General features: G+C 36.5%; 1 protein-coding gene across 1 annotated transcript in view; it reads right to left on the reverse strand.

The window, feature by feature from the left end:
• Positions 1-7,367, reverse strand: part of CPS1 (carbamoyl-phosphate synthase 1) — a 141,065-nt gene extending 133,698 nt beyond the window's left edge. Inside the window, exon 1 of the mRNA XM_040228582.1 lies at positions 7,242-7,367. Within this exon, the coding sequence (XP_040084516.1) occupies positions 7,242-7,367 (126 nt within the window). The remainder of the gene's footprint in view (positions 1-7,241) is intronic.
• Positions 7,368-13,718: the final 6,351 nt, after the last annotated feature.

Below are 13,718 nucleotides of genomic sequence, written 5' to 3' on the forward strand. Positions count from 1 at the left end.
ACACGACTGAGCGACTTCACTTTCACGCACTGGAGCAGGAAATGGCAGCCCACTCCAGTGTTCTTGCCTGGAGAATCCCGGGGACGGGGGATCCTGGTGGGCTGCCGTCTATGGGGTCACACAGAGTCGGACACGACTGAAGTGACTTAGCAGCATGGCATTTATTGGGGCTTCCCTGGTGGCAAGCAGCATAGAGTCTGCCTGCAATTCAGGAGCTGCAGGAGGTGGGGGTTCAATCCCTGGGTCAGGTAGATCCCCTAGAGGAGGGCATGCTAACCCACTCCAGTATTCTTGCTTGGAAAATCCCATGGACGGAGGAGCCTGGTGGGCTATAGTCCCTGGGGTCACAAAGAGTTGAACACAACTGAAGTGACTTAGCATGCACGCATGGCATTTATAAAGGTGAAAAAAAGAGAAAAATAATCAAAGAGCCTTGAAAATGTTTTCATGAGTTGAACTCATTTAGACCAGGCTTCCCTGGTGGCTCAGAGGTTAAAGCGTCTGCCTGCAATGCGGGAGACCTGGGTTCAATCCCTGGGTTGGGAAGGTCCCCTGGAGAAGGAAATGGCAACCCACTCCAGTATTCCTGCCTGGAGAAGCCCATGGACGGAGGAGCCTGCTGGGCTCCAGTCCACGGGGGTCACAAAGAGTCAGACACGACTGAGTGACTTCACTCACTCAGACCAGAGGAAGGATGAAGGAAATCAAGAGTAAGCTAGGGATTGCTAGGGATGAGCAGTCCAACAGTAGGCCTGACCTTGACCCATGTAGATTTCCTGAACTCTTGATCAGTGTAAAGACCCTAGGAAATACTGGTCACATCAAGGACATTTGGTCTTGCATAGCAAATTCCAAAAGCCTTGAAGTGAGTTCTGGTATGACCATTGCCCAAGAGATACTGGAAACTCTCTACTACACCCTCCAACTGGAGTGGGTTGCCATTTCCTTCTCCAGGGGATCTTCCCAACCCAGGGATCTAACCCGGGTCTCCTGCATTGCAGGCAGACACTTTATCCTCTGAGCCACCAGGGAAGCCCCTAGAAACATGAAGAAAGAAGATGTGAGGGCAGAGTAATGTTCTCTATTTCCACAGCAGTGAAATCTATACTTGTTCAAACTATCAGCAAATCTGGTAAGCATGGTCAGATAGAAACTCAAGGCATCATCAGCAGGAGAGGGCTGCATGAGGCCAAGACGAGCACCAGTTCTTCTGGCATTTCCTTACCCAGTATTAGCTTCTGATCCAGGGCTGGGACCAGGGGAGGTGAGTGAGATGCCAAGGGCACAATATCAAAGGGGCCACACCGTCAGCCTTGTAGTGAGAACTTCCTTCAATGTTGGACATTAGACGTCTCACCTACCTTAGCCTGAGCCCTGTCCAACTATAGCTTGCTCAAGGGCTTCATGGCAAGAAGTTTGGGCTTCCCTGGTAGCTCAGTGGTAAAGAATCTGCCTGCAAAGCACGAGACCTAGGTTCAATCCTTGGGTTGGAAAGAGGCCCTGGAGGAGGGCATGGCAACCCACTCCAGTTCTTACCTGGAGAATTCCATGGATAGAGGAGCCTGGTAGGCTACAGTCCATAGGGTCACACAGAGTCAGACATGACTGAAGTGATTAAGCAGTAGCATAGCTGCTAAGTCACTTCAGTTATGTCCAACTCTGTGCGAACCCAGAGATAGCAGCCCACCAGGCTTCCCTGTCCCTGGGATTCTCCTGGCAAGAACACTGGAATGGGTTGCCATTTCCTTCTCCAATGCAGGAAAGTGAAAAGTGAAAGTGAAGTCGCTCAGTCATGTCCGACTCTTCATGACCCCATGGACTGCAGCCCACCAGGTTCCTCCATCCATGGGATTTTCCAGGCAAGAGTACTGGAGTGGGGTGCCGTTGCCTTCTCTGAGTAGCATAGCAAGAAGCTCATAATATGAAGAAACTGCTGATGACAAACAGATGAGTCTATACCTTAGAAAGGGAGGCTAAAAGGTAGAGAAACTAAACAAAAATGTTCAAAAGAGAGGATCCCTCTCAACTAGTAAAATAATGTCCACCAAAAATATGCAAAGTTGCTAAATCATTTGAATTAATTCTTCAACATCTCATTTGGGATTGGAACCCAATTTATTATTTTAAAAAGAGAATTATCATGTAAGAAATTCAGCCCTAAAATGTATTTATATGTAGTAAAAGCCTAATACAATCATTATTCTTAAATGTGTATAAGAAATTTATTCCCACCACCACTTCTAATATGTACAAAGAGGACTCCTATATAATAATGAATTCTATTTCCTAAGAATGTCTTTTAAACTACTGCAAGATAACTAGATGCTTCTAATTGTAGGAGTTTTTGCAGTTGCCAATTTCTAAGCAAATAACAATAGCTCCTCAAGGTTAAACTAAAGAGTTACTTCTATGTTAAAATCAGAATACAATATCTTAGAAAATGAAAACCTTTCAAAAGGAATGGTGATTCCAAGGGCTCATTTGTATCTGAAGTACCAGAGAGAAGGACACTTAGATTGTTAGATTCTTGGCTTAATTATAACACAGGTCACCATTTTTTTTAAATGAGTAGATTAATGTTAGAAATAGTACTTATTGAATCATTTTCTACTCATAAGGAACTTAACCTTTTTTTCTTTTTTTTAATCTAATAAGAATTTATCATATTATTCGTTAGTGATCTTTTCAATTTAATACCTTTGATGTCCAAATTCATTTGCAAGTAGAAATAAAACTAGTCTTAGTGACTTTCTAAGACTTGCAAACTCAGAATTTTCTAATTTGTATGTTTCCTGCAGTCAGAGACTATCCACTTATTATACTCCCAGGATACAAGTTTCATATTTTTTTGCTAAGTAAATAAATATGTAGGATATTAAGATGTACACAATTAACTGCACTTTTGGAATTGAATTTACCATAGTGAAAAAAAATTATTTGCTTCATAGTCCTTGAGTCTAATTCATTATAAGTAAACCTAGTGATAAGTTTACTATTAAGGCACAGGTGAAAAAAATCATTATAAGTATTTGAGAATTTTTATCAGGTATTATGTCACTGTAATAATTTATAGTCCACAAACACATGAAGAAAGGTCCTTATACTAAAATGTGTAGAATAGAATTTTGTCTAAGTAACCAGTTTTTACTTTTTGAAAATCAAGCCCTTGTTGGTTTCATCATTTGCGTATATTTTCTCTCAGTACATAGGTTGTCTTTGCATTGTATTTATGATTTCTTTTGCTGTGCAAAAGCTTATAAAATTAATTAGGTCCCATTTGTTTATTTTTGCTTTTATTTCTATTGCCTTGGAAGACTAACCTAAGAAAACTTTGATTTGTACAATACATACAACATACGATTGGTACAATTATATCAAAGAATGTTTTGCCTCTGTTCTCTTCTAGAATTGTTATGGTACGTTGTCTTATATTTAAGTCTTTAAGCCATTTTGAGCTTATATTGGTGTGAGGATGTGTTTTAAGCTTTAATGATTTACACATGGCTGTCCAACTTTTTGAACACCACTCACTGAAGAGACTATCTTTTCCCATTGTATATTCTTGCCTCCTTGGTTGAATATTAATTGTCCATAGGTGTGTGGGTTTATTTCTGGGCTCTCTGTTCTGTTCCATTGATCCATATGTCTATCTTTGTGTCAATACCACAATGTTTTGATTACTGTAGCTTTGCAGGATTGCCTGAAATCTAAAAGGGTCTTGTTTCCTCTTTTGTTCTTTTTTCCCAGGACTGCTTTGGAAATTCTGAGTCTTTCATGGTTCCACATAAATCTTAACTTTATCTGTTCTAGTTCTGTGAAAAATCTCATGGATATTTTGATACATATTGCATTAAATCTGCAAATTGCTTTGGGCAGTATGGCCATTTTAACAATATTAATACTTCCAATTCAAGAGCATGGGGATATCTTTTCATTTGTTTGAGTGATGACTCAATTTTCATTATTTATGTTTTGTAGTTGTCAACATATATCTTTCACTTCCTTTGTATGATTTGTTCCTAAGTTGTTGTTGTTGTTGTTTTGATGTGATTTTAAAAGGGATTGTTTACATTTCCTTTAGCATATGTCATTATTAGTGTAAAGAAATGCAATCTATTTCTGTGTATCAATCTTGTACCCTGCTACCTTGCTGAACAGTTTTTTACTAAAATATTTTGTAGATTTTTTAGCACTGATCATGTTTGGTGGTCATACAATTCTTGGAGTAAATCGAGAATTGTTTCCACGCTAAAGATGACAAAATTTAGGTTTAGAGAGAATATGTGACCTAAGTTTAGAACATTGATAAATGCATGAGAAAGGTTAGAATCCAGGTCTTTTGTTCCTATCCAGCATGTTTACCACTGCACAGATACAAATGACTAAATATAATAATGAGCATTAAGATTACTATCTCTAGAGATTTGTACATTACGGTAGTTTGATACTCTTGATATAAAATGCCTTTAAAACAGAGTACCCTGAAATTATTTCTTCTTCCTTATAAATGAAATACAACTGTGTCTATTAACAAAGAAAGTGAAAGTGAAGTCTCTCAGTCATGTCCAACTTTTTGCAACCCCATGGACAATAGCCCACCAGGCTCTTCTGTCCATGGGATTCTCCAGGCAAGAGTATTGGAGTGGGCTGCCATTTCCTTCTCCAGGGGATCTTCCCAAGCCAAGGATGGAACCCAGATCTCCCACATTGCAGACAAATGCTTTACCGTCTGAGTCACCAGGGAAGCCTGTGTCTATTAACAAGGTACACTCTATAAATATTAGCTACAAATACATGAGGAAGGTCCACTTAGAAGTACCAGTGCATCACTGCTGCCATCTAACTCACTCTCCTTGTCAATTGCCAAGGGGATGGTGACCTCCAAAGACATTGAAAAGGCAATCAATTTACACTGCAGTGCTTATACATCTGATCCCAGAGTCTCTTCCACAATCCATTTAACTATTTATAACTGGCTATAAAGCTATTAACCTTTTGTGATTGTTCTCATTGCCCTTCACTAACCATATGTAACTATATCCTAATGATTTTAACTGTCTTTAAAATAGGATGCTCATATAAAAAGAGTTTAAGCTTAAATATATCTTTCCAAGAGAATTGAGTTTTAAAAGTGAAGGTATGAAGAAAAGTAGGTAGAGGACTGTTTCAAAATAAGTGAATAATAGCACAAGTTGCCTTGGACTGCTGTATAGAATTTTTATTCACTATTGTGAAGTTTAAGAACTTCTATTTTTCATGCCTGGCATTCCTCCAAAACTTTGGCCAGAAATGATTGAGTGTGAGTAATGGCTTTTACACTATGAAATGATGGCTTATTCCTCCTACAAATTTGTCATTCTTAGCTGTGAACTTTGGCAGACCCTTAAAACTGATCTGCCACCATGAGCTAAAACTACTTTCACAGTGGACCATCCACATAATTAAACCATTTTATTGTAGTTGTGATTGTATAGAGCACTTATTATGACAGTGGAGAATTGGTTTCTCATATCAGTCACATCTATGCCATTTTATGTGGTCACTGAATTTGTCTGTTTCATGTGACGGAGATACACCTAACTCTATCTACCTGTTTTTGTGAAAAGGAAAAGCTATTCCAAGGCACACAACATTGAAGTCTTAAAAGGCACATCTAACTTTAGGTAATTCTATTCATCACTACTTATTCTCTCTGAAGTGATATATGAGTATCCTTGAGATATTACTAACACAGTGTTCACTCTGATAGCTTACATGTTGTCACCCTATCTTTGGTGATGGTTTAGAACACATCTCCTTCTGGCTCTCTAGTTACAAATAAACCAAATCCTAGAAAATAGTTGTTCCTGGGTTTCTTAATTTAAAATGGTAGTTTCTGTCTTTAATTTTTACTTTATCTTTTTAGCCATGCTACATGACATGCAGGATCTTAGTTCCCCAGTCAGGGATCAAACCCATGCCCTTTGCAGTGAAAACATGGAGTCTTAACCACTGGACCAGCAGGGAAGTCCCTAAAATGGTAATTTTTTATATTTCTCCTGAGATCTTGAGCTTTCTCATTCTCTTTTTTCTTTCTCTCTCTCCCACCACCATAACTCTTCCTTCACACCTCCTTTCTCTTTCTGTCTCCCTCTTTCTTCTGTTTATTTCACTCCTCTTTCTCTCCCACTCCTGTTAGTGGACGTCACAAAAATCTATGGGCATTGCTTAACCCTGAAGATATTATTCAGGGGTATGGTCATGCTGAGCTCTTACTTCAGCAACCTAAGCACTTGAAGCTGAGAAAGTATTTGGAGGACTTTTAGTCAACCCACTGAGCACACAAACTAGAAACAGAACACTCAAAATATTACAATCTATTTTTACATCAACAGGTAGAGGTTGTTTGGGACTTTCTTCCTACTTCACTTTTACAACTCTTACTACTAAGAAGCAATATATTTAAAGCTTCTTTGGTTACTTAAATTTTATATTCACTAAAGATGATTTTTATTGGCAAAGTTTCCTTGTAGTACTTTCAGACTTCTCTGGTAATAAATGTCTTCATAAAGGTACAAGAAGGAACAGAAGTTCCTACTGGAATTTCCTAACTCAATGGTGGGGTGGGGGAAGAACATTTAATGTCTTCTTCCTGGACCTGCTCCTCAGTTATGTACATTCAGAGAGACAGACTCATCAGCTGCTAATTGCCTTAATGTCTTAATCTTCAAAATAAAAGTAATAAATTTGTCCTTCTAAAAAAGAGGCTAAGGGGAAAAAACAAAAAGCAAAGGCAGTGTCTACATGATGATCTGTAAATATCAAAATTATGTAGATATTTTCCTTCCAAAATCTTTTCCTAGAATACTTTACCAGTGAGCCAACAGAGAATAGAGGCTGAACACACTACCTACTGCCATCTGGCTCATGCACATATATGCACCTCCATGAGCAATGCTGTCTAGGCACAGAGCCCCAATAGCCTTTTTAGAAAATTGTTTTCTAAACAAAACACTTATATTTTACATATTTACAGGACATGTGATTCTTCTTTACATTGAGTGAAAACTCTTAATTTTCAGAGCATAATTATCAGAGCAGATAATGATTATTTGCAAAATATGTAGGTTCTCTAGCAAAGCAAATTTTAGTAAGTAGGCAGTTCAGAACTCTGGTTTTCTTTTGTTAGTGACACCTTTGCTTCACACTAAACTACACCCCATACAATATTTTTTTGGAAAAAATGAATATAGGAATATTACCTTGACAGAAAGGAGTCTGATGCCAGGTCTTGCAAATTTCCATTGATGGTGTGCCGTCACATTGGTTAAGCCAAAGCTTGTCTTCAGGGTCTTCACCACTTTGCAAGCTGTCAAAATCCTTGTCATTTTGAAGACAATTTGTGGCTAAAATCAAATAAAATTACATATGTTTTATGAGAATTTTGTTATAAGGTTTTTTAATTAATGTGAAGAAAGCTGGAGATGTGCAGTTGTGTTAAGGCTGACTGCACAGTGATCTTTGGATTTCCATTCATTCTGTCATTAAATGTCTTCAGCCACAGCTCCTCCTTCTCTTAAGCCCTCCTCCCAAGGTAATGTCCAGAGATGTTCCGTGGACATGTAATACAAATTGCAACACATCAAACACTACCTTCTCCTGCTGAAATAATGCTAGTGCTATGGAAAACCAGTCATCTGTCAAAGGAATTGCTTATGCAGCTGAATAGAATGACCTAGACACAGTGGACAACCTTAGGAATATCACTTACCCTAAAGAGTAACAAATTCCTAATAATGCTAAGGGTCAAAGATTTTTGCTTGTGTTAGATGTGATGTCTAATCAGCCTTAAAAGATATTTTGAATTCCCAAAGAAACTCAAGACTTGCCATTTTCTGCTTGGAAAAGACAATGGACATCACACATAGGAAAAAGGACGTCAGAACAAGCTTTTATCCACAAATATAGAATAAACCCTTCTACATTTTTTTTAGTTTAATAGTGTATTACGTTCTTACTATTGCATTGTTTTCTGTTCCAAATTTTAAAGCAATCAGTAATATTAACTAAAACACAACTCAAGTAAAGCAGCCTATTTTTATCTCTCTTACTTTTTCAATATGTAAAAAGTATATGGAACATATACTTTGGTTTAAACCAAAGCAAACATTGGTTTTAATGAATGCTCATTCCTAAGTTGAATTTTTTTTAGCTTTTAAACTGTTAAATGTAAAATTTCCAAAATGAAAATATTTGCCTTTCAATCTGAGTTGAAATCAATTCACTTAGCCCTCAATCCCACATTTGACAGGCAACCAAAAGGTCTCATTGGCTTAAGAAAGTTCTCACTTAAGTCATGTGTTTATATAGATTATATTCTTGTAAAAGAAGACAAGAAATAAAGATTTCCTTCTAGAGCTTTTCATAATGGAAAAGATGACATAGAATGGCATAAAAGATTGTAAACTTCACTGATGTAGGATAAGTGCTAGAACTGGGAGAGGGGTATGATAAGATTTTTTTTTTTTTAAAGAACAAAGTTTAAACTCAGTCTTCTTCTATCTTACTTAAAGTAATAATGTACAAACATTCTCTGAAGCCAAATTACTTCATATTACCTGGTGATAGAAAAGTGAAAAAAAAAAAGGCTCAGTCTAGTGTATATAATTAATAAAATAAGCAATGTTATGCTAGTGTGTCCAAATACAATGCAGAAAGAAAGAGGAGAGGAAAAGAAGGTGAGAAGAAGCAGGAGACAAAGAGGGGAGATAAAGAAATAAGGAGGAAAGGAAGGAAGAAAGAAAGAAGGGAAGGAAGGAAAAGATCAGCTCCCTGTGTATGTCCAGTAAAATTTAAATATGTGATCACATTGAACCATATTATCTTGAAGGATACAAAGAGTAAAAACTGTAGCTAGAGGGGTAAAAAGCAGGAGGGACAGCATGAGCAACAGCACAGACACATGAAATCATACGACATATTAAAATAGAAAGCTAAAACAGTCTGCTAAAGCCTAGATGCACAGTACAGTTTGGGGAAATGAAAAGGAGCCATTACATGGAAGACTTTGTGTGCTTTAAAATGGTTGGTCTTAATCCATAAAGAGCATTCATGGTAGTCATGGAAATGTTTTGAACAGAGGTGAAATCTGTGTGAAAGAAAGATTATGCAAAATGAATGAGGGTGAAATAGCAGAAGAAAAGCTCTCAACTTAGAGAACTAAGAATCAACACTTACTGGTTTGGATCAGCAAGTACAATGGGCCTTGAACTCGTACTGCCTACATATACATATATATGTTTATATAGGGGCTTCCCTCAAAACTCAGTTGGTAGAATCTGCCTGCAATGCAGGAGACCCCGGTTCGATTCCTGGGTCAGGAAGATCCCCTGGAGAAGGAAAAGGCTACTCACTCCAGTATTCTTGGGCTTCCCTTGTGGCTCAGCTGGTAAAGAACCCACTTGCAATGCAGGAGACCTGAATTCGATCCCTGGATTGGGAAGATCCCCTGGAAAAGGGAAAGGCTACCCACTCCAGTATTCTGGCCTGGAGAATTCCATGGACTGTATAGTCCAAGGGGTCACAGAGAGTAGGACGTGGTTGATTGACTTTCACTTTCACTTTCACATGTTTACATAGAGAAAAGGAGGTTTGTCTTTCTCTAATTAGAAAAATTGTCATTTTTCAATTGTTAAATTGTGTATGACTCTTTGCAACCCCATGGACTGCAGCACACTGGGCTTCCCTGTCCTTCGCTATCTCCCAGAGTTTGCTCAACTCATGTCCATTGAGTCAGTGATGTCACCCAACCATCTCATCCTCTGTCACCCCCTTGTCTTCCTGCCCTCAGTCTTCCCTGGCATCAGGGTCTTTTGCAGTGAGTCAGCTTGTTGCATTAGGTGGGCAAAGTATTGGAACTTCTGCTTCAGCATCAATCCTTCCAATGAATATTCAGGGTTGATTTCCTTTAGGATTGACTGGTTTGATCTTCTTGCTGTCCAAAGGACTCTGAAGAGTCTTATCCAGCACCACAGTTTGAAAGCATCAGAAAAATGACATGTACTTATCATGAAATTCTTCAAGATGCAGAGTAAATTTAAAACAGTCATAGCCCCATTACCCAGAAGTACCCATGAGTGAACACTGTGGGATGTTTCCCTTTATTCTCTACACTTTGATTAAATATGACAGTTGGGATACTGAGGAGTCCAGAATTTGAACAAGGAAAAGACATTAGTAACTGACTTCATAATCACTTCTACCAGTTGGCCAAAAAGCATGGTAAATTAAACTTGGTTTTCCAAAAAGGTATCAATAATTTTAAGATATAATTCCATGACTCTAGAATCTAACAAAAACTATAAGCCTGACAGTTGTAATGGGCTTTCATTTTTTCAGTAAAACATGTTGGATGTAGGGTACAGTCCATGTTTCTAGTTATCATAATGAAAGGAGAAGGGGCAGAAGATTTGGAGTTTGGTAAAATATTCTGAAAATTCATGCATCATGATTCTACAAACATCTTGGGAATTGGAAAGACCAGTAAATTAAATGGTGGGTAGATTCAGATTTAAGTGATCAAGATGAACTGAAATCTACAACCAAACTAAAAAAGAAAATTACATCGGTGAGGGAGTTTACATTGGAAAAGCAGGAGACTCGGGTTCGATCCCTGGGTCAGAAATATCCTCTGGAGAAGGAAATAGCACCCCACTCCGGTATTCTTGCCTGGAAAATCCCATGAACAGAGGAGCCTGGCAAGCTACAGTCCATAGTGTCGCAAAGAGTCAAACACAACTGAGTGACTAAACAACCAATCAAGGGAGTGAGGTGGTAGCTGATTAACAGTCAATATGAAAGAGATAAAAATATTAGTAGAAATATTACATTTTTATGAAAGAATTTTTAACATATTTTAAAAGAAAGTATTTTTTTAGACTAGAATGATTTTTTTTCCCTAGTCACATTTACATGGTGCTCCTCTCACATAAGCTGTCTGCATACAACTAAGCAGGGAAAGGCATGCACACATGTACACACAGAAGGTTGAGGGAATTTGTATTTGAAATGTATTTTGGATGACCCATGTCATTCAGAGTCCTCTAATCATATAAGTCACTCACTCAAAACAGCGAAATATTGCTTATGAATTTACCCCTTCTTTTCTACTGGTAGTTTTATCATAGTTATCACTGTTTATGGTACTAGGCTACTGTTGCTATACAACGCCATTTGGAAAATTAAGAATTATTAAGCCTAATATTTCTCAATTTTGATGGGGTAATGCTCCACTACTTTTTTCACATTTTTTAATCAAAGTACAGCTGATTTACAGTGTTGTGCCAATCTCTCTGTTGCACTACAAAGTGACTCAGTTATACACATATATACATTCTTTTTTTGTATTCTTTTACACTATGGCTTATCACCATATATTTTCCTTTGTTATACATTAAGACTTTGTTGTTTATCCATTCTAAATGTAATACATTCTAGTACTTCTTAATCTAGTGCTGATAAAACTTTTTATTTCTTCCATAAATTGGAAAATGCCTTAAATATTTGTATGAATAAATATGTATATATGTATGTAAATAAGGAGATTAAAACATATGCATATTTATATAGAGAGAGCAGGTAAAGTACCCTTAACATAATTATTTATCATTTCTTAAGAGAAATAGAAACATTCAGTCTTCCAAATCCCTGAGGAGATTTAATTTGATGAATTTGTCATTAGGATATCTGTTATTGAAAATGTTACTATATCCATCACTAAATGGTATTTATTTTCATCTGTTATTTAAAGAAACGTGGATAATACTGAAAAATAGATAATAGCCTACCACCTATTCATGTTTTAGCGTATCTTCCTCTATCATTTACTTCTATATGCAAGTCATAATTTTGAAAACAGTGATCAACTTGCATTATACTTTTGTAGGGTAATACTATATTTAAGGTATGTTCAATGTTATTACATGTTCTTTTCAAACTTTAACTGAAATGGCTACAAAAAATCTTTCATCTTTATTGCTTCTATTGTTGCTATAATGCATATCAATATTGCCATATTTATAAACAATGCCAAATCTCTCTTCAAAAAGAATGCACCTATCTACATACCAATCACAATATGTATATGTCTCTTTTAATGCACACTTGTCAACTTCAGGTATTATTTCTTATTTGCTTATTTGAGCACAGGAAATTATATTTGTTTTCATTTGAATTTTAAATTACTCATGAAGTCAAACACTTCCATATGCCTTTGTTTAGTACTATTAGTTAGTATATTCTTGTATCTTTTTGCTCCCATTAATCCACTAACACTAATGATCAAGAAAACCTCTTAAAATGAAACATAAAGCAACACTGATTAACAGCCTATATTTGCACTAATTTCAAGTGTACTAATTCCTTCTTTTGGATGATCCACTGGTATAAGTAAGGGAGACCTCGTACCAGTTGGAAGAAATGAAACCAGCTCATCCTGGATAATAAAGGCTTTAGGTTTTAGAATAAAGAGAAAATATAGCATTAGCAATTCTTTTTAAAAAAGTGCAAAAACTGTCAACAGCCTTCTTGAAGTGTGTCTTGCTAAGTAATTAATCTGAAACACTCTAAGATAGTGATACATCTTTCAAAAAGTCTCTAATATAACAGGCATGCAAGAGGTGTGTTTGAAAAATGATTGAATGAATGAATGGATTCCTGTATATCAAGTTCCTGCCTGATCAATGATGCTTATTTAAGCAGAAGCAGGTAAAATTATGTCACATGAGCATAAGAGGAAATAAAGATATTTAGGAAAAGGAAAAGAAAGCTGTCAATTAAGAATTCTACAAAAGGCTATTTTGAAGAGATAAACTGAAAGCAAGAAGCAAAGTATGTCTGGAGAGCAAACAATTCAGAGTAAAAGAAGGTAAAGAACCACCACTTCCAAAAAAAGTTTTATTTAGTATTTTAGTAAAGATGCATGAAAATAGAACAGAAAAGGTAGAAGTGATTTTTAGGGTTCAATTCTGATTTTTATTAGCCTAATATAACAAGAAACACTGTCACAAATGAGAATATGGACCAAAAAAGGGCTACTCTTTGAAGAAAAGCGTTGCAGGTTTGTACTCACATAAAAAGGAATACTTTCTCTCATCATAGAAACTAGGATAAGCTAGTAGAAGGATTCCTCAAAGTTTGACCAGGGAGAAGATTTGTCTATAATGACAATAGATGTTAGGTTGTTAGATGAGGAGATTTTTAAATAATCAGATGTCTTTGAAAATCCAATCATTAAGACACATTCATTAAGATTCAATTGGCACTTTGAGGAATAGAAGGTGAAGAACCAATTTTCATGAATGTGCTTATCAATCTAACATTTGATAGCATAAAAGTTGAAGCGATTCAAAGGAAGAGGAAAAAAATGAAGCTGGAAAAGAGACCTTGTCAAAATGATTTCACATATTAAAATTCTAGGTACATGTGATTATATTCTAGGACAATAAAAAAGAAATCATTTTTAAGACTGAAAAAAAAACTTAAAGCGAGCAAGTTAGTTGGTACAAGCAGCATGTATTTGTAAAGAATAAATCTTGTCTTACCAATTTCTGCCTTTAAAAAAGAGACATTATTACTAGACTCTGTAGAAATGTTAGACATAATCTACTTCAAGTGCATTGAATATACATTCTAGGGCATTATTAGGTACATATACATTTACTGGAGAACACATATAAATG

This window comes from Oryx dammah, unplaced genomic scaffold, assembly GCF_014754425.2.
Source record: "Oryx dammah isolate SB20612 unplaced genomic scaffold, SCBI_Odam_1.1 HiC_scaffold_27, whole genome shotgun sequence".
NCBI lineage: Eukaryota > Metazoa > Chordata > Mammalia > Artiodactyla > Bovidae > Oryx > Oryx dammah.